At 45.0% G+C, this 26,074-nt stretch overlaps 1 protein-coding gene across 2 annotated transcripts in view; it reads left to right on the forward strand.

Annotated features, from left to right (window-relative positions):
* Positions 1-26,074, forward strand: part of LOC118112310 (protocadherin-1) — a 159,444-nt gene that overhangs the window by 118,671 nt on the left and 14,699 nt on the right. Inside the window, exon 5 of one of the 2 annotated variants that reach the window (XM_035161515.2) lies at positions 1,054-3,048. The exons of the other annotated variant lie outside the window; for it this stretch is intronic. Within the exon in view, the coding sequence (XP_035017406.1) occupies positions 1,054-1,112 (59 nt within the window). The 3' untranslated portion in view covers positions 1,113-3,048. Of the gene's footprint in view, positions 1-1,053; positions 3,049-26,074 lie in introns of those variants that run through there. 2 annotated transcript variants of the gene reach the window in all.

The raw sequence follows: 26,074 nt of genomic DNA on the forward strand, positions 1-26,074 counted from the left end.
TCTGGGAAAGTGGAACACACACACACACACACACACACACACCCCAACATGAGCTATGCAAGGTCACAACATGCTGCAGCCAACCAGCTGACAACTAAAGCTACTACTGTACTACTGTGTGTGTGTGTGTGGGGTGTGTGTGTGTGTGTGTGTGTGTGTGTGTGTGTGTGTGTGTGTGTGTGTGTGTGTGTGTGTGTGTGTGTGTGTGTGATTAATGCCTTGTAAATCTCTCTCTCACACATTAACACTCGTTCTCACAGGATTTTATATTAAACCAAAGTCTTTAGCACACAAAGTATTATTCCTTTTAAATAGTTGCATGTTATGAATATGACCTCACGTTGCCTCTGACACGTTTACACGACGACTCCGGAACTTTCAATGGTTAAAAACCTGAATTTAAGAATTTCACACAACAAATCTGAAATCTGTCACAAAAACAGAATTTGACTCAATAATCGTAGATATAAATGTTACACAAATATTATAATTTCATAATGAAATGATCTTTGGGTTAATTTTAGATCAAGAATCCAACAGAAAAGACTTTAATGATTTTTCCCTTGAGCTCCACACGTTGTTATTCCTACAATACGAGTTAGAACCGAAATTTACATTTTTATTTGACGAAAATGTAGATTTTCTTCTCATTCCATGAATTTATCTGAACGTGTCACTTTCAGTTCATCTTTTACTTGAGGCAGAAAACTTGCCAGAGATGTGTTTTTATCAGATTTATTTTTTAATTAAAAAGTCAAATACAATTAATATTCAAAATGATGCATTTGACTGTGCACAGCTCAGTTTTTTCTTTTTTTAAGAATTATTTTTTTTTGCATTTCTGTGGCTCTGCAAACTGCTCCTACATTTTTTTAATTGCCTCCTTTTTTAAAAAACATTATTTTTTCTTCAGCCAGTTTTCAATTAATCCTCCTTTTTTCTTTTTCTTATATTTTTTTGCTTTTTTCTCATTGATGGGACATTTTGCATGGAATGTGTTTTTCTGCGCTGCGTTACCTGAGGTGTAAGACGTCCGTATCTATCCTCTTGTAGGTGGAGCGTCGTCGAGCAGCGCGCTGGAGAGGGGGGCCGGACTAAAAAGACTGCCTTAAAACTAAAGACACAAAGAGCATCTAAAGCTTTTTCCTCCTTTTTCTCCTCCTTCAATTTACAAAAAGAAAAGTGATGAAGTCCTCAAGCTGTTTTTTTTTTTCCTCTCTGCTTCAGTTCTGGGGATTTTTTTTGCTCCTCCCTTCGTCACGAGCGGCTTCTTTTTGCTTCGTGTTTCACTTTCACGGTGAAAGTTTTTTTTTGGTCGAGAAGAATCGAATCAGAAAAATCAAACGAAAGAAAAATGCTTTTTGAGGAAATGTTCAGAATAATGAATTTCCGCCTCTTCTCCGTGTGGACGTTTCCGACGTGGACTCGATCGCAGTGGATTATCAGCTCTGCGCCTTCTAATGGGTTTTTGCTCTTGTTGCTCTTTTTTCCTGCTGGTTTTTTGCAGCTTGGTTTTTTCCGCGTGAGAAACTGTCGCTCCACGCTGTTTCCCCAGGGTCGCGTGCTATCGGCAGATCGATCCTCTTTTCAGACATCTTCCTGCTTTTTGGTTTTGATTTTTTTTCCGTAGCCCTGGTGCCTGTAGTTGATGATTGACAGTCAGGGTTCGGAGGACAGGGTGACGGCAGATAATCAGCCGGCCCACCTCCTCCTCTCAACGGCCAATAGAAACTCTGGTATGAACTGACAGGAGCTGCTGTGGACACCTTTCCCCCCCCCCCACCGTCACTCCTCCACTTGATTGGGACGTTTGAATACTGTTAAAGGAGCAGGCCGACTTTTTTATAATAAATCCTCTCGCTTGCCTTGAGAGCCACAGTCAGATGAGTGTGATTGTCTGGAATAGGAAGTGACGCAGTAACCTGATTAGCCTAGCTTAGCACAAAGACTGGAAGCAAGGGGAAACTGCTAGCCGAGCAGAGACTTTGGGGGCCCCACCCCCAAAAACACATAATACCAAATACCAAATCTTACAATTGTCAAATAAAAAATGTATATAATATGTTTACACTATCTTACAAGATTTTCCAAACTTTAGAATATCAATATTTTAGTCTTTGTCAGGCAGAACAACAAAAAAAACATTTTCCAACAAGTTTATTGACGTGAATGTCGTCCTTTCAAATATTGTTCCCATCCTATTTTTGCACTATTGTATAATTATTGCAGGATTCCAACATCTGGCCTTTTAACAAACCGGTGCATTTACATTAGTATGAATGTCCATTCATGTACATTGTCCCTTTTCAAATGAAAGAATAAACGAAATGAAACTGACCCCAGCTCCTGCTGCTTGTGAGCTTAGCCTGCGAGAGTAACTTCATAAACTAAAGAAAGATCTAAATGTGTTTGAGCTGAGTTAGTTTCCCCTGCTTCTGCTCTTTAAGCTAAATGCGTCCTGATCATGTCACGATACCGTCACAGCATTAATTTAACGATAACTATAAGAAATTGTTAAATGATTCATAGATTTAATGATATAATTTCCACAGAATATCTCTGTCTCTCTCTATTTATCTATTCATCTATCTTCCTCTTCCTCCTCCTCAGTGAAGGTTTCAGCTAAATCAGGTTTAGTTCTTAAGGGGTTAATCTCCCATCGAATCCACTCATCGCAGCAGTCGACCTGTCAATCAAATCTCTAACGACTGTGACACTCAGCGACCTGTCCGTCACGTCCCTCCCTCCTCGTATCTTTCAGTAAATAAACCTGTGTAGGACTCAGCCGGTTGGTTAGGAACAGACGAGTAGCCGCTGATTCACAGCCTGGACGTTTTGTATGTAAGTGCAGCAGTGTGTTTGTTCTGAACTATAACGGTATGTTTACGGGATATAAAGTTGTAAACTGGTGTATGAGTCTGAATATTTGTAGTCATCGGTGGTTTGCTGTAGGAATCGAACAGAGCAGCTGAGTGACCCGCTGCCGTACCTGTGAATGTACTTTGTATTCAGAAGTTTTTATTACAATAAACAAGTGCTGAAATTAGACACGTCACTCGTCGCTGTTTATATTTATATTTTATATAGGTTTATTTTTATAGGGAAATACAGAGCAGAGCTTATTTAAATGCACTTTGCCCAGACGGACCGTTACATGAACAATAAACACCACATAAAGATGGAGTAGTAAAGCCAAAGTGTCTCAATCGCCCCCTGGTGGCTGGTTTTGTTTTAATTCGTTTTCCGATGATATGAAAACAGGCTGAGACGTCATGATTGACAGCTGAGACTGACTCACGATTGGTCGAGAGTTTGTATCCAGGATATTTTGGCTTCATGTCTGGATAGTGGATGAAGGGGAGACGTGTCGTCCATCTTTATTTATGATCTGTTTCTATGATATAAACCAACACAACAATACAAAAATCAATGTCACAAGGAAGTTATCCTTGTTATTATTATTATAATATAAAGCAGCCAAACAAAACAAACAATTTCCCCTCTCAGTCTATATTTAGACCCTTGTTCAGTCCTGTTTTTCTGATCCTTCCCCTTTACATCCCGAACACATTCAGTTTTCTGAGAACATCTCTGCTGCTTCCCATCCAAAAGTTTTAATTGCATCGATCGATTGCACATCATCTTAAGCAGCTCGGTTATTGATCGTGGAAAATGTTTGCAGAGCTGAGGAATAAACAGCCTCTGATGAGGTTAAATTCAGTGAGAGATCAGTGTTTATGTTTCTCAAAGTTTAAATGTGAACCTGAAAGATTAAGACTGAAGTAAATCCTTCGGAGACCAGTTCAGAACGCGAACATTAACATTTAATTCATGGACTTCTGAGCCCGGCGCGCAGAGCGAGGTTCATGCAGCAATTTTCCAAACCCGACTGAGACAGAAACTAACCGACCCTGACGTGAACCCGACCCGAGCCTGATGCAGTGAATATAAGTATATGAGTTATGTTTGCCCTGATTGCAGACGTGTGCAGAGACGTGTATATATATGTATATATATATACACATATATATATGTACAAAGCTAACTTAACATCCAGGTAGTAACAACATTTATTCTAATGTAATCTACAATATCTGGCCCGACCGGACTCTAACGTGGACACCGTGTGATTGACAGCTAGAACCGTCCAATGGGTGCAGTGTCCTCGAGCTCTTAGTCAGGCCCCACCCCCCCCCGCTCATCCAAATATGGTTACTTCTGGTTTAAAAAAAACCAAGTCAACACTGCAGCTCACAAACCAACAGGTGGCGACGGTGGGTTGTTTATCCCAGTTACTGCTCCACTGACCCTTTAACTTCTCTCACTCAGACATTTACAGACAAAGACCTGATTAATCATCAAATGAGGATCTGGTGCATTTCTCTGTTTGTATCATTAACATTTTAATATTTTGGGGGTTTCGAGTGTCGTCTGTTCAGAATAAGACATTTTACAGATTGACAGTTTCACCTCCAGCTTTAAATATAAACTGAAAACCTCCCAAAACTTTAGGTGTCAGCAAAAAAAGTATCATGAATACTTGATAGTTGTGTTCTGTGACATAATGTCCAGGAGGCAGCTCTGCTCTGGTTTCATTACAGGCGTCCTCGGCACATTACTGAGCTCAGTGTTTGCCGGCTGCCGCAGACAAACATTCATCATCTCACTGATCACAGAGAAAACACAAAACCCCGGTGCAGTAATGAAACAGTGAAGTGGACAATGAGAGGTTGGAAAAGACGAGTGAAAGGTCAGTCAACAGAAACCACATCGATTTCGGATTTGTGTTCGTCTTCCTTGGAACGTGGAGCAAATAGTCTGTATTGCTAACAGAGCCGTGTGTGTGTGTGTGTGTGTGTGTGTGTGTGTGTGTGTGTGTGTGTGTGTGTATGTGTGTGTGTGTGTGTGTGTGTGTGTGTGTGTGGTCCTCAAAGAGTTTCAGATTTTTTTACCTTATCTTTTGTGGTAAATAGAGTGTGTTTTTCACTGAGTCTGAGAACCAGTCCATACTTAGTGCTGCTGTTATATTTTAATTAAAGCCGAACGGCGGCCTTAATTACCGCCACGATAAACAACACCTCTCTCTCTCTCTCCCTCTCTCTCTCTCTCTCTCTCTGTCTTGTCATCAAAGCTTGCCCAGATGTAGACACACACACACACACACATGCACACACACACACGCACACACACACATGCACACACACTCTGAGCCTGCGGTCGGTCTCAGTGGTGCAGCAGAACTGTGTTTATGGCTGTTAATGAAAACTGAGGCCGGAGTCCCCGAATCCCAACGCTAATCACCATCCAAGTCTCTGGACAGGAGAAAGAGAGGGAGGGAGGGAGAGAGAGAGAGAGAGAGAGAGGAGAGAGAGAGAGAGGAGAGAGAGAGAGAGAGAGAGAGATGAAGGGCTTTCAGAGACGACAACATCTGATCACAATTTGTGTCAATTCAAGTCTGAACAAGCAGAATAACATAAAAAATGAAATGAATATGTGGAGAATAGTCGTCCATCTTCCTGTGTGTGTGTGTGTGTGTGTGTGTGTGTGTGTGTGTCTGTGTGTGTGTGTGTGTGCTGTCTGTGTGTGTGGCGTTGAAGGTCCAGTGTGTATCATCAGAAATGTAATATAATCCTCATCAGTGTATAATCACCTGAGAAATCTAGGAATCATCTGTTCCCGTTGCCTGAGAGTGATTCTCTCGGGCGGCTCCTCGTCCACGGACTCTACAGAAGCTCTGAAGGGACAAACACAGGCACCGAAGACGTGCGTCCACATTCTCACATCACACGAAGGCCGACGTACTTTCTCCTACTCCCTTGCAAACGGAGGAGTGAGATAAGGAGTATTTAATTAGTTAGTCACGACTGTTCATGTGCAGAGTTACTTTCGGAGGATGTGCACCAAAAAGATTCAGAACGCAGGAGGCAGCAATGATGCAAGAATATCCTGTCAGAGTTAGAGCTAAAAATACAAGTTCAGGGTGTCATTAAAAACCAAAAGGGTCTTTGTCCCCGTGGAGCGGGAGGACGATGATTCCATTTTGTTTTAATCCCTTTTTCCTTGTGATGTTATTCTGACGATCGTGTGTGATTATGTAGATACAACTATTTTAATGATTTACCTGTTTCACATACAAACAAATCAGTAGGAAACATCAAACTGAGTTTCCTGTGAGAACGTGCAGCTCCACTGCTGTTTTCACACTGCGAGTCTGAAAATAACCCGAACAGAGGGTTTATTAAGCACACGCAGCCACACTGAGCTCAAACCGGCTGTAGAGAATGGACCGTGCGAGGAGACATGGCCGCCCAGAGTGCAGTGTGCGAGGAGAGAGGAGACACGGGAGCGAGCCTCCTCCTCCGCTGAGACAAATTCTCCTCCTGGCTGGAAGTACTTTCTTCTCACATTTGCACATTTTCAGTGATGAAGAAATTCATCGTCCAAAACTAAACTGCAGATTTGATTTTCATTTAGCTCAATATCTGAGAGGCTGTGTGACCCACAGCTATAAACTGAGCCACTAATTTCTATTGGCTCAACTAAAAAAACAACGGCACATTATTGATTTCTTAATTTAGCACAGAAATAATTTCTAAGAGCCGCCTGTGGGTGGCGCTGGTGGTTCTGCAGCTCGGCTTCGTCTCTGGTTCCTCGGTGACCCTGTGTGTCCTGGTTAATTGTGTTACGATAATAAATCATGTCCTCTTGGCCGTTACGCTGCTGCTCACGACAGAGTCAAGGGAACTGATTTAAATTGAAATAACAAGATGAGATCAGATCATTTTATTTTCTGAAAACAAGAGAAAAAAAATCCAAAAAGATTATTTTTTGGATCAACGGCCATTTGGACCGTGAAGTGTCCTCTGCCGCCCTCGACCACAACTCCACCAGACTGCTACTGTTAGCACGGAGCCAGCACACACACAGACACACACACACACACACACACACACACACACACACACACAAACCTTCATGTACTCACACACTAAACAAACACACAAGGATACAGAGCCTCCAAATAATTAGTGATCCCAGAAGTCTGCAGCAGCATAGTGCCAGCAGTGTGTGTTTGTGTGTGTGTGTGTGTGTGTGTGTGTGTGTGTGTGTGTGTGTGTGTGTGTGTGTGTGTGTGTGTGTGTGTGTGTGTGTGTGTGTGTGTTCAGGTTTGGACAGTCCCCTTAATGAGGAGACAGAGGACAGACTGGTTTATAGAGAAAACCTTCCAAATCCCATTACTGCTCTGGTTAGTGTGTGTATGTAGGGGTGTGTGTGGGTGGTTTTACGAGTAGGAGTGTGTATCATTGTGTGTGTGTGTGTGTGTTTTTGTCTCTGTGAGTCTATATAAGTCTCTAAGTTGTGTGTCTGTGTGTGTGTGTCCCACTCTGTCCTCAGTAAACAGCGACTTCTCATTAAAGCTTTCCGCTTGGCTGCCAGCGAGCAGCGAGTCCTCGAACCTGGATAATCCACTCCCTACACACACACACACACACACACGAACACACACACACACACACACACACACACACACACACACACACACACACACACACACACACACCAAAGCTCTTGCCAGCCTGACTTGCAGCTCTTATATCAACTCAACAGTCACCTGGAGAGAAAATAATATGGAGAAAGAAGAATGTGAGGAAGAGATAAGAACAGAAAGTGATGGAGAAAGGAGGAAGAAGAGGAGCAAGAGGAGGAGGGAGGTCTGGAGAAACATGGGAAAGGAGGTGTAAACAGAGGATTTGCAGTGTAGGAGGAAGAGGTGGAGAGGGACAGAGGAGAAGAGGATGATGGAGGAAAATATTGAGCAAATGAGGAGATCCTTAGGAAGGACGAAGAGAGGAGGAGGACAGAGCAGCTGAGAAAAGGAGATAGAGGAAAAACGAAGGATTTAGGAGAAGAGAAGGAGAAGATGATGAGGAACAGCAGTGGAAGATGGAGGAAACTGGAGGAATGGTGGGATTAAAAAAGGAGTTAAAAGTGGAGGACAAGAATGGAAAGAGAGAGTGGAAGATGGAGATGGATGCAGAAGCTGAGGAGGAAGACGAGCGGTGAGGGAAGCGGTTCTCCTCCCCCGTGGTTAGCTCCTTTACTCCTCCTTTACAACGTCCTCTCCATCTTCCTTTGTAAGGAAAAAGGAGGGATTGTGAGGAAAGAGTTGAGGAAGGAGAAGGACAATTGTAAAACAGAAGAGAAAGAAGGAGTAGCAAAGGAGAAGAAGAGGAAATGGAGGAACGAAGCGAAGCAGAGATAGAAGCAGAATGAAGGAGGAGAAGGAGAAGAAAAGGAGGATTAAAACGGAAAGAGATAGCGAAGGAGGAAGAGGAGGAGCAGATGAAAAGAGAAGGAGAAGAAAAGGAGGATTAAAACGGAGTGAGATAAAGAAGTAGCAGAGCAGGAGAAGGACTGAGGAGGAAGAGGAGGAGCAGCAGAGGGAGTGGGTGTATTTGCAGGTTAATCCTCTCCCATTAGCGGCTCCTCTGTGTGCTGTAAGGATTAGCCTGTTGTCTGAGCTCCCGTAGGCCGGGGAGCGGGGGGGGGCGCCGGCCCCGGTGGCCCAGCCGGGAGCCTCCGACTCCAGGCACGGCCGCCCGCCGCCGTCCCTCCTCCTCCTCCTCCTCCTCCTCCTCCTCCTCATCCTCCTCCTCCCTGCCTCGGCCGCAGAGCTCAGCGAGGACTCGGCGTTCGTTAGTTTGTTTGTTCTGCGCGTGGTGCTGCATAGCCAATGACCGTGATGGATGGGAGAGCGTTTCCCTGGGCAACGGTTTAGAGGCCCTCCCCTCAATTAACCTCTTGGCATGGCTCTATCAAACACACACACACACACACACACACACACGCACACAAAGACAGACACACACGTATTCTAGATATAACTCACACATTGATATGCAAGATACAAAGTCATACAGCCCATGCACAGATTAGGTCAAGTTGAGGCTGCTGCTCATAATTCATCGCACACAGGCCAAGACACACACACACACACACAAACACACACACACACACACACACACACACACACACACACACACACACACACACACACACACACACACACACACACAGTAAAACACACAGCTTAGCAGAGGATGCTGTATTTACAATTCGGGTCACACAGGCAGAGATAAAAACACACCGAGGCGAACACGGGTCAGCGGTGCTTCTAATGCAGAGCACACGCACACACACACACACATGCAAGTACACACTCGCATATATACACACACTCTTGTGCACACACATGCACGTAGTTTGAGGGCAAAGCATCACTTATGTTGTTTGTAATGCCAAACACAGGCTTGGTTTAACACACACACACACATTTTACACAGTTGCACACACACTTCCTCACACTCTACACTTCCAGCCAGCTGTCGATAACACACAGATAACGACGGCAGCAAACACAAAAAAGAGAGAAGAAGAAGAAGTGCGAGCGAACTTCCTGTCCCAGCAGACGAATCAGATCCTCCGACACCTTCTCGTTTTCCTGCCAGTTTGTTGTTCACATCTGTCGCCGGCTTGTGTGTAGCTTCTGGTGCGAATCTGGGCCAACGCTAACTTTCTGTAACCGGGAGCGTTTCATGGGTGGAGTCGTTGAGGGGGTTGAGCCTGGGAGGCAAAACTGAGGGAGAGAAAGTCTGACTGCAAACGGCACGCAGACAGGACGCCTTCACATCACATCACGTCACTGTGTGTGTGTGTGTGTGTGTGTAGCAATGATTACATGTGAATTTAAATGTGTGTTTGTGTTTCCGTGTTGTGTGTGTGTCTGAGAGTGGAGATGGTTTGGGGACATGACTGTGATGACTGTCTCTCAGTGTGTGTGTGTGTGTCGTGTGTGTGTCTGTGTGTGTGTGTGTGTTACATGGAGGGAAGTGCTGTCCAGGGGGGAGATCTTCTTCTGCTCCAGTTATATCGGTCAGACACCAGCACAGTCCTCCACGGTCCACTTCCTGTCCATTTCCTGTTGGCCTTTGACCCTGGCGACTGAGTTGAGGTCCTGAGGGTTCGGAGTGTGTGTGTGTGTGTGTGTGTGTGTGTGTGTGTGTGTGTGTGTGTGTGTGTGTGTGTGTGCGTGTTGGGGTGGTATTCCCCTTCTGGAGCTTGGAGGCAGAAAACAAAAATAAGTGAAGCGAAAAGAGTTATTTTCTTCCTCTACTCACGTCAACTTACAGAAAATAAAGATAATATTAAAATGATAAATAAAACCTGATGTGATTACAACATATTTGACAAAAAAAGTATATAAATACAAACAGTGAGTGAATTATTTAATCCGCCGGTTTTCTCCAGTTTGATAAAAGCGATATTGTGGACGAACGTATTTTATCTCATGGTTTTTTTTTTAGAACTATAAAGAAAACAGAGGAAGGAGGAGGTGAACTGATCTGAGGCAGAGACGTCAAGCTGAGTTCCTTCACTTCAAAAGTCCAGACAAGAAGAACGTGTCAGGAGAGTGAGAATCAGCACCAGAACCTTCTCTGTAGAATCCTGCAGCTTCACCAGTTTCTGTAGTTTCTCGTATCAAAGAAATGGTCCGATGCCAGTTTGAGGTCAGAGCTGCAGCTGAAGTTCACCTCTGACTCACTCGGCTCTTTACTCACATCTCACTTCCTGTCGCTGTCGCCGCCTCGTCCACAACGAGGACGTGTCCACATTCCCTTTGTCACCTTCACGTCAAACCAACTGTTTCTGCTTCGATATGGAAACACGTGTTTGTGTGTTTGTTGGATTTTGGGGGTTGTGACGATTCACTCGTCTGTCGTCCGGTCTCTGTTTTGATTGTTGAGGTTAAATTTTTGCTTTTATTAACCAACTAGTCCAGTGACAGAGAAGCTGCAGGTTTTATCCTTTGATTGAGTCAAATTTCAAGCAATTTAATGTGACGATTTGCTGCTTTCAACAGTTTCATGTCATTTTAAAGTGGTTTTAGACTGTGAGTCTGAGATAATGTCTCTCAGCTCATTCCTCCGCCAGGACCCTTAAATCCTGTCATGTTCCTTTGGACCCACTTCTAAAACTATGTAAGTTTGGTGTAAAAGGTTTATTTCCTCAGAATCTCCACCTGGTCGGGTTCACGCTCAGGTTCTCAGTGGCTGAGCTGCTTGTAAAAACTGCCAAACAGTATTTACACTGACAGCTGCAGAAGCGCAGGTGTACGACAATCCACATTTTCACTTCACTCATGTTTAATCATTGATGACGAGTTGGGTCGCAGCTCATATAGAAACAGCTGCAGGCAGGTCCAGATCTAACTTGGACAGATCTGGACCCAGTGGGAGACGGGTCGGGTCCACTATGTTCTGCAGGTTTGTGTTTGCACATATCTTTGATTTGTTTCACCGAGATTTACAAAGTATTCTTTGGGAAAATAGTTAAAATGTCGCAATGCTACAGAAAGTAATAGAAAATTCCTGGATCTGCTCATTTGTCTGGATCGAACCAAACTTCTTTCACAAAGTTCTGGGAGATCTTTTTGTGCGTAATCCTGTTGAAAGAAGTCAGAGAAACAGGGATGAAACCATAACCTCCGTGGTGGAGTAATAACCGGCAGGTGAATCAATAATAGAAATAATTCTGCAGACACAGACTCTATACTTCTGGAGCTGAAACAAAAGAACCAGCTGCTGCTTGAGGTTAGATTTTTCTCACAGATCCAGTTCTCAGTTTGCAGAGTTGAGTATCGCAGCAGAGCGTGAATATTCCAAGGTGCTCTGTTCTTAATTTCCGTCGGTGTATCCTCTCCCTCTCTGCCGCTGTGACCTCCCTAATTCCCCCGCAGGGATCACAAAGTTTCATCTTCTCTTATTAAACTTAATTTCCACCGTGCGTGTGTGTTTTCTCCGTCTGCTCAATGACAAGGGGATGCAGCCGAGCGGTAAATTGTCCTTGTCATCTGCGTGTCACCAGCAGAGTCGGTAACCTTAACGAGGACTGCGTGTCCGCCCGCTCCCTCCAGCGCTCGGTGCCGGGGTCTCCGAGGGCCCGCTGTGTGGCGTCCTCATCTTGTAGTGTGTGACGCCGGCGATGCGCTGGGACGCTTCCCTCGGCGCGGCAGGGAGGACGCCGCTGACGCCCCTGTCCTGCGTCGCTGCTAATTAGGGAAGCAGCATCGACCTGTTGGCTACCTGTGGGGGGGCGGTCCTTCTGCCGCACAGCGCCCGCTCTGTGCCGGACTTCAACCGTGTGAGGAGGAAGATAAGCTGCTCTGCTGGTCACTGAGCGTCACTGGGACAGATTAGGGTTCAGCGCATTGCTCAAGGGTACATCGGTTAAGAGTGAAAGGTAAGAGGAAGTGCTCGTCTGCAGCTTGACAGGAAGAGGCGGGGCTTTTCTACCACAGAGAACGACTTAATACAAACAGCATCAAACCTCGAACGAACAAACTATTTGATATTTACGACTTTCTAAGCATTTCTACCCCCTGCTGTGATTCCCGTGGAAGTCTCAGTCGCTGCTGATGGACAAACTAAATTCACCTTTAGGTCAAATTCACTGATTTTACTCCGGATGAAGAACATGTGGAATAAAAATATAAAGTCTGGTTCCCTCTCGTTCTGCTGCATCGATTTTCATCCTTATTTTAAACATCGTTATCGGAGCGAAACACTAAATCTGTGACCTGCTCTCTAAACACAGCGGCCATGTCGATGCCATTTCTACACGGCTGACATTTGTCGTCTGGTCGAGTCGATTGCAGCGTCGCTGTGAGCGTTTTCCTCCTCCAGATAAGATGCACATACAGATTGTGTGTCGATACGAGGATGAAATGGGGTCAGTGTGTTCTGCATGTGCACTTACTGTACGTGTGTATGTGTTCGCTGACGCTCTCTCTCTGCTGCGATGCGTCTCTCGCTCTCTTCTGTCACTCATCAGATTCCCACTCGTCTTTCAGAGCTTCCCACACACAAACACACACATATCGCTTTTCACACTGATTTGATTCTGATTTCTTTCTTTCAATCACTTTCTTGGATTCTCTCTCTCTCGCTCTCTCTCTCTCTCTCTCAGCCTCCATCCTGGCCTTATCTCTCTCTCTCTCTCTCTCATAGTATCTCCTTTGTGAACGGATCCTCAGCCCTGGCCTGCATTTGCATGGGCGGGAGCCAATAAGGCGTTTGGCTTCGGGGGGGGTGGCGGCGGGCGGCTGAGCGAGAGGAGAAGAATCTCATTTCCATATATAACGAGGTCTTTTCTGCCGGCAGCCGGGGAAACAGAAAACACGGGAGAATGGATTTATTTATGTATGGTTTTGTCAGAGATTTCCCCCAGTGGTTGAAGTCAATCCAGGAAGCCAATTATGCGTCGGATTGCAAGCGTGAGAGAGATTTCTTTTAATTTTACTTTGTCTCTGTTCAGCTCTCACTGCCTCTGCATCCCCCAGTAAAGAGACGGAGGAAAGAAAGAGCAGCTGAAGAGTCGTCAAACCAAACTGAGGACGATGACAGGGGGGTTAGGGCGATTCCAGCTTCATCACCTCCTCCTCATCTTTTCTTTCCGCAGCTATCAAAGCGGCTGCCTCTGCGCTTCCTTCCTCCTCCTTTTCTTTACGCTCTCTGCTCGGGGCCTGCTTTTCTCTGAGAGGAGCTCCGGGGTGAAAACTAACAATCTTCCTCGCTTTCACTGTAAATGTCGAGAAAATTTGAAAATGAAAGAAGAGAAGAACTTGCAGCGAATCAGAGAGAGAGAGAGAGAGAGAGCAGAGTGATTTCACATCAGGACGAGCGAGACGTGCAAGACGCCGACACGCTCGACGTCTCCAAGAGTCGTTTTTAAAAAAACATCTTTATTTTTCTCTTTATCAAACAGGACTAAGAAGCGAAAGAGGAGAGCGAGAGAATAAGAAATTAAGGCATCTTATATTCTCCAGGATTGTTTTTTTTTTGCCTTTTTCTAATCTGCGATGCAAAAGAATTAAAGCGTGGAGCCGAGCTGTTATCTCTTGCACGCAGCATGAGGAAGAGAGTGAGAGAGAGAGAATAGGCCAGAGCTGAATAATGAATCAAACACACTCCAAAGCCTTTTACATTTCCTATACTTCACCTTAAATATTGAGAGGCCTACTTCTCAGCCCACTGCTGTTCTCCGGCAAACAGAAAAATTGAAACTTCGGTGAATCGGGGGCATGAGGGACGGAGGATTCCTCCCATCCTCCGCTTTGTTTCCTTTTCCTGGGACACTGACTGATGTTGTTTTGCAGTTTTTGTACCCGGCTCGCCCGCTGACATTTTGCATAATGCGGTACGAGCGACTGATCTGAGCAGCTGGACGGCCGGTGATGAATGCCGGGAAGTGGCGGCGTGGGGAGAGAGCCGGGCTGACAGAGCGGCGGGGAGAGCTGCTCCAGCTCAGGCTGCGGAGATGAAGCTAATCATGTTAATCAAGTTTCCTGTGTTTAGATCAGTGGCTCACAACAGGAAGCACACGCGCCGAGGTGCGATGCGTACTCCAGAACCCCCCCCCCCACACACACCAGAAACCTTTGACCAGAAAAACTCACAAACGTGTAATCTGGCTCGAAATTCACCCGCTGCACCAGTAAGATGTAAAATACCATGTGAGCAGGTGGAGCTCAGGCCCGTAGGCTGTGAGCTCGGTTAGATAAAATAACATTAAGACGATTTCCCAGAGAGAAGTTGGGCTTATTTAGGAAACTAATATTTTGTATGAAAAATATGTGTGAACCTAAAAGCCTCGTGGACACAGATGTGTGTTTGCAGCTCTCTCAGTTCAGCTGTGCAGGCGCCGCTCAGTGAAACGCTGTGAACGTAGTGGCGCTGCCTGGCCGATGGTGGATGGCGGTGCAAGGGGGGAGGAGCTGCTGCAGCTTCTGCTGTTTGACATATGGAAAGGTGCTAATGGAGCCCTCCAGTCGCTCCTGTCTGCATTGTTCAGCGCCAGCGGTGAACTTCCAGCCACGTCGGCTGTGGCGGCGGCAGCGGCGTGAGACTTCACAGCTTCCTGGAGAAGATAATCTGATGTTAATTACCATGGGGTGCCAATAAATCACTCACAATCATGTCAAAAACACGAAGGGGCCCTTCATGCATCATTATGGCTTCGCCGAGATGAGCGAGCGCAAGTCTTTCGCCATGACACCCGCCGCTTTGCATAAAAGTCCCTTCATTATCCCGCCCACATCATTTCACTGGCATGACAGCGAGAGTTTTTCCTTCAACTGCCTCCATCATTTCTTTCTTCACATTTACTCACGTCATCAAAGTCAAATGAAAACGTGTCGCTGCTCCGCCGCTGATGTTCAGGAGGACGAGGGCCGCAGGTGATTACGGACTTTACAGCTCCGCTCTATAATCGATCGCTTAATCTATGCATTTAGAATCATTTGATAAAGTGATTAATTCAATTAGCATTTAAATGATCCATCCATCCACTGTTTATGTCTTTGTGCCGTTCAGGGTCACAGGATGGAGCCTATCCCAGCATGCACTGGGTGAGAGGCTGTCAGACACCTCTGGCTGCAGGGATGGTTATTAAACATGGAAATGATTGGCCTGACCTCTGAAGGTCAAAGATGCACTGGAGGTTGAAGCATTTGATTTATTTTTGGGAGTAAAACGAATCTGTAGACTACACCGTCTTGGGGCGAGAGAGCAGAGCGACGTGTCCTCTCTCTCTCTTCAGAACTAAATGACTCCTGAACTTGGACACGACCTCTGACCTCTCGTCCCACAGGTCCTCAGCTCTCTGGATGACAGAGGAGGGATTTCTTTCTTTTTGTTGGACGACAGTTATAAAACTAAACCGTTGGACTCAATCGGCTTTTAAAGGTTAAACTCAGTGTGGAGCCGCAGCTCTGAAAGCACAATGGACTGCAAACTCATGATGTGATGATAATAGAATTTATAATATAATCATATTGTAGATTGATTTAAAAATATAAATCACTTCAGCAAATATCAACCTTTAAAAATAGCATAATACAGTTGATTTACCTTATTGTTAGAAATAAATCTTATTTGTTTTAAGAATGAATCTAAGGTGCATATATACACGCTGGTTAATGGACTTTGAAAAACACGAGAGTTTATTCAAATTATTACATCATTACTTTTCATTACAGACGGTAAATTGATATAAATTCATCAGAAATAACGTTGAGTGTTTTGTAGAAAAATCGAACTGAACTCAGAAACTAAACATTTGTTCAGCTCCTCAAAGAACAGAACAAAACTTCAGAGGTAAAATGAGCAGGAGTTGTTTTAACAACCAGCGTATTTAATATTTAATATCTTCCTGGTTTTTCTTTTGGTGAGTTGTTCACTTTTTCTTTAATCATGTTCGTGGTCAGAATTCTCTCCGGACGGATTTAAACCTCATGAGACCGTCCTGGAAACATTAAGGTCAAATAAAACGATGCAAATAGATAAAATACGCCCCCCCTCGCTCCCCTCCTGTAAATCTCCATATCTAACGAGCGTGGAGGTGACTCTGACGACCTGGCTCCGGTCAGCGCCAGCCGATTAGAGCGTCGGAGGAAGACGAGCGCGCTCTGTGTCCTAACAGCAGCATCTGAGGCTCACGCTGTTCCCTCCGTCTGAACATCTGGCTTCAATCTGTGTCTGCCGGTTGTAATGTTGACCGTGCTGACGGCTCTATTAGAGCCAGTGTGCGTCCGTGTCCAAGCTGCTACAGGAAATGACACGGCAGCAGCAGGTACAAGGTGCTCCCAGCGCGCCCGTCCAAACCCATCAAACGGCGCCTGAACTAACCGTGAGCGCCGGCAGATTTCCTGTTCGGCACCTCGATCGGCTGCTGCTGAGCCGCTGACTTCCAACATGGCTGCCAGAGGGCAGAGAGGGAAAGCTGTGCAGAGTCTACGATACATGAACTGTACTTTATCCGTTTAGTCCTTTTGTGTTTTAACTCTTTTTGAGCCAGTTTGACTGAATTTGAACGAATGTTTCTGTTTCAGTGAAGTTGTCACGTGACCAGGACGAGTTTCCTGGCTTCAGTTTCACTGTCGGTCCTTCGTACTGAGGTTAGAACTCGTTCAGGCGATGACTTTAGGTAAGAACTGGTTTATTAACATGTCTTTGCTCCCGGGCTGGAGTGGTGTCGCCTCACAGGAAGAAGGTTCATGGTTTGACTTCTGTTTCGTGCAGGATCTCTTGTGTGGAGGTGGAATCTTCTCTCCATGTTTGCGTGGGTTTCCTCAGACTTTGTCCCTCAGTCCAAACGCAGCCTGAGTGACCTGCAGCCTCCGGACCGACTGTGGGTGTGAATGTGAGCCTGGATGTTTGTGTTGGGCCTGTGGTCAGCTGCTGATCGGTCCAGGCTGAACCTCACATTGATTCACTCCGTTTACTGAGTCCCTGAAGCTGCAGCCGTGTTTGACTGAGTCATCTCAGCCCGGGTGGTTTTCAGTTTGTGATTTGAGGTTTAAGACAAAGTGAAATTAAGTATAAAAATAAACAGATATTGTTTTAATTTAAAAAAGAAAGTTTAAACTTATTTTACATTGTGTGATTTTGCTTTGCGAGTTTCTTTTTATTCCTCATGAGTGTAATGACAGCGTCAGTCTGTGAGACACTTTGGTCCAGATTCAGCATTTAGCTGGAGGCTAACACAACATGCTAACATCCTTCCACTGCAGCCTGGGTCAGCACCATTACTTTGGCATGCTAACATGCTAACCAGTGATAAATAACAATAGACATTACAGCCTCACAATGAGTTTTGACTTTTCTTTTAGTATCGTAGTCACAGCTTTTTTGACAGTTTAGTGTTTTGGCGTCGAAGGACGTTCGCAGCCTCTCGTGTCGACACTAACGAAGCTGAAACCTTCAGTCAGTCATTAAAGGTCACGCCGTGCGTCAGCCGGGCGTCGGGTGGAGCATCGAGAAGGTCAGAGCGCTGCTGGTGGTTTCATTTCTCTTCTTTAGTCGTGTGAGGAGAATCAGGCTCGTGGGTGATGGAGCTCAGGTTGATGGGATCTTATCGCAGCACATTCAGGTTGATGTTTGATGTTTACGATTTGATTCATTCCTGAAAATTGTGAATCTTCGACAGAATTAGCTCTAAAACAGCTGAAATGAGGCCGTCGCCGTGTCGACAGGGCATAGCTGTGAGTAACTGTTCACACACACACACACACACACACACACACACACACACACACACACACACACACACACACACACACACACACACTGACGCACAATAGAAATCACAATGTTAGAATGAATCACACCATCCCTCACCTTCTCTGTTGGTCCAAACTTTCTGCTTCATTTGAGCCCAGACTGTGTCGTATCTCGTCCGCCAAAGAAATCATCTGCCACATTGCATTCTGGGTGTAATGTGCCCCGGAGCAGTATTAGATTTAGCTGGTATCAGCCTTATTTGTTCACTTTACCCAGTCGAGTACACAGCGCATATATATACGGGCGTGCGGCGCGGCTCCTCATCTACTTAGCACTCGGCAGATAAAAGCTTTCTTTATCCCGCTTATCTTGCAGAAGATAAAACACACTCAGAGGACGAGTGGAAATGAGATGTGGCGACAAAGTGCATCTTTAAAAGGGGAGGTGTTTCTTCATTTCCAATAATGATGGCCTATATAGAGCGTGAAATGCTTCCAACTCCGAGGAAGCTGTGTGTGTGCGTGATAGAGATACAGCAGCAGCATTTGAGTGTACAAAGCGTTCAGTCCGAATAAGTGAACGCATCTAAATGAGCGAAGGGAAGGTTGTGGAGGGACAAACCTGAATCCCATTTTCTGCATCGCTTCACCCGTTCAGAGATGTGTGTGTGTGTGTGTTTGGCGGGGGGGAGGGAGAGGGCGGGTGGCGCGTGGACGTTCACTGGGCCAAATGTTTGACCAGGAGAACATCAACGGGCGCCATCGTTCACCCAAACCTCCGCCTGACCTCTGCGAGTCTCATCTGAGTTTATCTCTTTGTTTTCCGTCGTCTCCCGGGTGCCGCCGCCTCCGATCCGCCGCTTCCTCAGGACAGAGGAGTCATCGCCAGGCGGCTGCTGGAAACTTCTCCACCTGGAGATGAGATCGGAATCTACAACGAGCCCTGACAGGGTGAAATCAGAGGACGGCGGCAGTTCCATACTAACAAATGCAAACAGAGATATTATGGTTCAGAACATCAAGTCGAAGCCTCACATAACTGTAGATAGAATAAGTTTAAAGATAATAAAGAAACAGATTCTACATGTGAATCTGTAGGTGGGGGATAGGACCAGGAATCCGTCTGGTTTCTGTTTCTAAGGCCGTGTTTGATTGGCGGTCGCTCCTCATGTCTCCATCAGGAGGCTGTGAGAGTTACTCTCGGTGTTTGACTTCTTGTTTTGTGTCTCCGTCTCTGTGTTGTAATATTTCCCGTCCTCCCCACTGCACCCAAACGCCTCGCGCTCCTCCTGCCTCCTGTCAGTTCTGTTTTTGCGAGCGTCTCCGTGACGGAGCGACTGGCGGCTTTGTGTTTATTGACGGTCAGTGAAGATTCCTGCAGCCACCTCCTCGCATTTCTTCTTTTCTTCCTCTCGTCTTCGCTGTCGTGGAAGTGACAGGAAGCTGTGAAGCTCCCTGACAGCGTTTTATTTCCTTTTCTCTCTTTTCATAATTCTTTTCTTCGACTTGTCTTGTTTGTGTCTGCTGGTAAATCTGACGTTTCACACAAAACATTTCCTGTTCCCGCTGCCTGTCTTCATGACGAGGGCGATTAAAGGAGCATTTCATATATTTTTTCCACAGATGAAGATCTTTCTGACACTTCACAGTCCACTTACCAAAGCCTTAAATCTTTAAATACATGTAAATTGCATGAAGTGAAGTGTGGAGAAGATCATTTCACACACTTGAGGCTTCCTCAGAAGTCAAACTAAAGTCAGGTAATAACTTTAAATTAATCAACCAGAGAGGAGAAGGCTGATAAACGCCACAGCCAGTCTCAGTGCGCTGGTTTTAATCTGCCAACCAGGGGTTCCAGAGATTAGACACATCCCATTGGGGAGTTAATTTAAACATTGTATATTTTGGAACATATTTATTCACAGATATATCTTTGTTCAGCTTTGTCAAGCAATTAATTTTACATTATCAGAGTCCCAAGACACGATGTGTATCTGTGCTGGAAAGATTAACACGTGGAGCAGGACGACTGCTAATAATTACACAACAATCACTGACATTTCTATATATATATTTTATTTATCTTTGTATTTGTGGCCCGTAGTGACAGTAGTGGCAGTAGAAACGTCTTCTCCAGGAGACACTTGGTTCAAATCGTCTTTATTTAAACTGTGTTGATATTTGAAAGAGACAGAACGAACAGCTGAGTGAGAATTTGACGACGTGTGGCGGCTCGATGGGAAACAAGTAAACAATCAACTGTCAGTAATACGAAGGGTTTTATTAAGATTTAAATAATGTGAGGAGACGTAAACAGTCTTAAAAGTTTGACGAGATCTGAAACTTACTGAGTCTGTTTGTGTTTTCATGATCGCTGTGTGTGTGTGTGTGTGTGTGTGTGTGTGTGTGTGTGTGTGTGTGTGTGTGTGTGTGTGTAGCTAACATATGGTCGCTCTCTAAACAAGATGCCGACCAGCTCAGCACTCTGCATCCAAATGAGCAAACACACACACACACACACACACACACACACACACACACACACAGAATGTATCGCTTCATGTGTAACCTCTGACCCTCTGCAGTAGTTTAGATGTAAACAGACTATAAATAGGAAGTAAGTGTCTGTCTGTGTGTGTGTGTGTGTGTGTGTGTGTGTGTGTGTGTGTGTGTGTGTGTGTGTGTGTGTGTGTGTGTGTGTGTGTTATCAGCGCTACCAGCAGCTCTGTAGTGCTGATCTATCACATAAGTCACTGGGGCCCCTGCTGCCTATTGATCTGGCAACCCTTCCTGACACACACACACACACACCCACACACACACAGACAGACACACACACAGACACACACACACTGATCGCCTGCCAACTCGTTCACAGAAAAGCGTCCATACAGATGGTCTGAACTGATGAAGAGAGAGAGGGAGGGTAATAGAATAGAATCATCAGCAACAACAAAATCCCAGCCTCTTCCTCCTCTTCCTCCTCCTCTTCCTCCTCTTCCTCATCTGCTTCCTCTTCCTTTTCCTCCTCCTCTTCCTCCTCCTCGTCTTCTTCCTCCTGACTGATTTAAACAACCACAGTTCGTCCCTCTGCTCTTCAGAGTCAGTAAACACAACGACACAGGTTTTAACATAAATCAAGAAAATATCAAAAAACTGATATTTGTTCATATTTTTTCAAAACCATTTTGGACGTCTGTGTGAAAACATCATCTAATCTGTTGGTTGATATTTTGTCTGCGAGCAGACAAGCTGTGACTTCCCATGACATCACACACACATCGATATGAGACACTTCCTCTTCGTTCATGTTTTAAACTGTCCCCGACAAGAATCATCATTCCTGGAGCTGCCAGCTTCATTTTGTTCTGTAGATGTTATTATGTTAACACCTGCTGAGTAACTGGCAGCTCTCAACACACACACACACACACACACACACACACACACACACACACACACACACACACACACACACAACGTTGTGTTTGTCCCAAATTATAAAAAGCAGTGAGCGTTGAGCTGAACGGTGTAAAGTGCCGACCGTACCTGAATGCATCATCTGGTCCACCCACACATGAAAACAAAAAAATGATCATTTAATTGTGTTTTTATTTGTTATTTCAAGTTGAAAAAGTTGAGAATAGATGGAAGCAAACACGCAAACACACAAACACAAACACACACAAACACACACACACACAGAGAGAGCAGTACAGGTGCAGGATGAGTCAACGCTCCTCTGTGAGATTCACATATAGATTTTCGGATTCACACAGACACACACACACACACTCACACACACACACACACACACACACACACACACACACACACACACACACACACACACACACACACACACTCACACTCACACTCACAGCTGTAAGGTCTGGTTCAGGTTTAGCTGCAGGCGTTCTGATGACCTTTGCAACCTGGGAAGTAGCTCAGAGAAATGCAGTGGGACGCTGGAAGAAAGGTTTCTGTGTGCGTGTCTGTCTGTGTGTGTGTGTGTGTGTGTGTGTGTGTGTGTGTGTGTGTGTGTGTGTGTGTGTGTGTGTGTGTCTGTCTGTCTGTCTGTGTGTGTCAGGAGATCAGCTGTGGCCTGAAGCGGAGAATCACAGTCAACTCTCTGGAGTCTCTGTTTGTTTCTGCATTTGTCACAAACGCTCATTCATCTTCTCCTTCCTTCCTTTCCTTACTTCCTTTCCTTACTTCCTTTAACTCTAAAGGAATAGAAATATAAAGTTAGTAGCTGGATAATACTGCGTGTGTAAGTCAGCGTCAGGCTGATGAGTGTAAACTGTGTGTTCTTCACTTGGTGCTGATACAAACTGATCGGGTCATGACAGTATTTGTATTTTAGTCGTCTTGCTTGAACTATTGACAACACTGCCCCCACATGATTTCTGGTGGTACTGCTCCGTTACGTCTGTTTTGTCCGTATCCGTAAACTTTCAGAAGATTTGCACAAACGATCGCAGAGTTTCATTTGAACATGGACCTTCTGGTATCTTTGGCATTTTACTGATCTGGTATAATCTCTCTGATCAAGCTCTTACTTCATAAACCTTTTCTTACTTTGTATCACCTGATCGTCTGAGCTCTTCACCGCTCATGTCTCAGACTGAGGACGGACTCATCACCAAACTCTCCCTGCACATCCTCCCTTCTGCACTGTTTCTTTTTTAAAACACTCTCATGCAGACAGAGTCAACTTTGATCTCAGCAGGTCGGGTCCCTCTTCCTTCCCGCTGGCTGTAGATGCTGCAGAGAGGAAGAACAAAGCCTGATGGGACACTGGGTCTGAGAGAGGCAGAGATGCAGGTAGAAACAAAGCTGAGGATGGGGGAGGAAAAAAGTGAGCAAGCCACAAAGGGAAAAAACGACAGAGGATGAAAGACGGATGGACAAGAGAAGGGAGGAATCTGTAAACAAAGTAAAGTAGAAAACACAAATAACTGCATAAGAGGAGGTTAGAATAAAGGAGGAGATAAAGAAAGGAGAGACGGACGGAGGAGAAGGACGTGGATGTTGAATTAAAAGGCTGTTTCTTTGTGTTATTTTCTGTCATCTAATAATTGCGAACACCAAAGAGAGAAGTCAGAGTGGAGCCGACTGTCAGATTGTTGAAAAAAAACGATGAATCATTGGTATTATTCTCTTCTCCGAGCGTCAAGGTTTCACCGGTCCGACTCTGACAGACCCTGAAGACTGGGAAAGTGTCATTTCTATCAAATCACTTTTATCTTTGTTATAAATACCTGAGGTTTTGATCCAGTTCTGGTGACTGTGTCCTCAGCTGCAGTTCTGCCTCGCGGTGTACCCCAGGGTTCGGTCCTGGGCCCGGTTGTGGTTGTGTTCGGAAACACTTGTTCGTTGAGTAGCTAGTGAAGAACTTTAGATGACTTCTCACGGTCTTCAGCAGATGTGTCCAGATGTTGAAATGTGTCATTTTTCAGAAGAGTTTTTTACTGTTGACTTCCAAAACAACTCAATCTTCAGATGAAGATCATGTGATATGAAGAACAGTGATTAATGTCCACTGCTCTGTGCTTCACCGTAGTAAGAGCGCACTTCCTCTTCCTCTTCCTCTTCCTGTTGTCTGAGATCCAGGGGTCGGCATCAATGAGGCTTTCAAGTCCTCATCAGAACGTGTTTGATTCATTTGTGTTATTCCACTTTCTGCTGAGTTCAGCTCAACAATGTCTCATCAATCTGAGAAGGAGATCATCGCTCGTTCTTCTGTTGAATCACATGTGGAATTGATTTATTGATTTTAGGAGGATCTCCATTAGCTGATGTCATCATCAGCCTCCCTCCCTGTGGGCTTCATTAGAAAGCTAAAAACATGACAGCAGCAAAGACACTAAAAGACAAACACCGTCTTCACTGTAACTGTCTTTTCATCTTGTCCCCGAACTCTCGGAGGAAGAAGAGAAAGCTGTCGCAAGATTTTTAATCAGGACCTGGTGAAATAAAAAAATTAAAAAGTCCAAAGACACCAGAGTTTCATTTTCACTTTGAGTTCCGAGGTTCTAAAAGTTTTAGTTATTACTGTCCGTATTTGATTTAGTCTTTTACTGTGAAGCCCTTTGTCACGTCTCCTGCAGAAAGGTGCTTTGTACAGTAAATAAACTTGACTTCCATTCTTTCCTCTGCATTATGCAGCAGTGCAGCTCTTTCTTCAGCTGCGGCTGCACTGAACCACTTCTCCTCTGGAAGGTTCAGTTGGTAAAGCAGCTTTTCCTCCAGAGACGTCGAGCTCCAGCGTCGATTCACATTGACGGACTCCATTTCTCTTACTTTTTACACTTCCAGCAGCGGAGAGGGGAAAATGTGTCACACATTATTTCCGTCATTAAAAAAGTAAACTTCATTTCACTGTAGGAAACGACAAAGTTTATTTTTCACAGAAACAGGATGTCTGCACAGTTTCAGTTCTTTAAACATAAAGAGGACGATAGTTTTATCTTATAATGTCTCTCGTTGTGTTTCCGTGAGTAACGGAGGATGAATCTTGTATTAATCAAATGGTAAAATATGAACACAAATACTTTTTAATAATATAATGTAATATAATAATATTTCTCCTTGTTTGTTAATTTTAAAAACCTAACTGTTGTTGTGGTTTCTATAGTTTAATTGAATGAAATCCTCTTGTTTGTGAACATAAAATGAAAAATCTATGCTGGCGTTTCTCGGAGCGTAAATAAATTTCCCCTGAGATTAGGCTGTGTTGAAACACCTGAATACAACAAAACACTTCCTGTACAGCTTGTCATCTCGCTCCTGCTCCTCAACATGCCTGTCACATGTTGTTTTCCGCGCCTGGTCATACGTGTCAGCATCAATCTGTCGGCGGCGTCACTCAGCCGAGCGAGGAGGGATGCGAGAAGCCATCAGTCAGCTGCAGGTAGACTGTTCCCGTCGGATCAAAACGGGAAGCGGCTCGGAGCGGCGCCGCTGACAGTCGTCACGGCGAGCGCACAATCGGTCTGGAGTCGAGAAAAGACAGAAGTGATCAGTGAGCGAACACCAAAACCTGCCGCTGACAAACGAGAGGAATCCACTCTGATGACGGCCGAGCGTTAACAGGACTGAAGTCGACTTGACACAGTCGCACAGTTACCACGTGAGATGGATAAGGAATGGCCCCTCGGTGAAAACACGGGTTGAGCTCTGTACGGTGGTCGAGTTGGGACACAGGACACTGGTCCAGAAGAGAACGACCTGTATTCCAGATTATCAGATGGAATCTTCCACGTTATAAAAACCTGCTGCTTCCGCCTCCTTCACTCTTTATCAACTAGTTTAGTTAGTGAGTTGATTTTTATTGTGGTTAACTGAGTTGAATTCAGTTAAACTTTGTGTGTTTCTGCAGATAAATGTCCTATTTTTCTTTTTATTAAACGGCAGCAGAAACAGTGGGAAGCTTTAACTGGAACATCAGCGGCTCATAGTGCCAGAGTGCTCATTACACACACACACGCACACACACACACACACGCACACACACACACACACACACACACACACACACACACACACACAATCCCCAAATGCATCCAGAGAAATGGAAGCAGGAGCTACACCCGCAGGCTGCGATGCTGCAAATTTATTCACTTTTGTAGGATAATTGAATTTTTCCTTCATAGTAGGCTGATTCCACGGGGAGTGAGTGTGTGTGTGTGTGTGTGTGTGTGTGTGTGTGTGTAGTTGTACTGATGTCTCTGTGAGGACCATTCTGAGCCTACAACCTGCAGAGTGAGGACGTTCTGACTAGTTGTGATGGTTAAAGTTAGGGTTAGAGGCTTGAGAATGTATTAGGCCAATAAGTGTCGTCACTAAATAGAAGTACAAACGTGTGTGTGTGTGTGTGTGTGTGTGTGTGTGTCTGTCTGTGTGTGTGTGTGTGCTCTTTTTTCCTCTGGACTATTAATAATTGACTGGTTG

This window comes from Hippoglossus stenolepis, chromosome 7, assembly GCF_022539355.2.
Source record: "Hippoglossus stenolepis isolate QCI-W04-F060 chromosome 7, HSTE1.2, whole genome shotgun sequence".
Lineage (NCBI taxonomy): Eukaryota > Metazoa > Chordata > Actinopteri > Pleuronectiformes > Pleuronectidae > Hippoglossus > Hippoglossus stenolepis.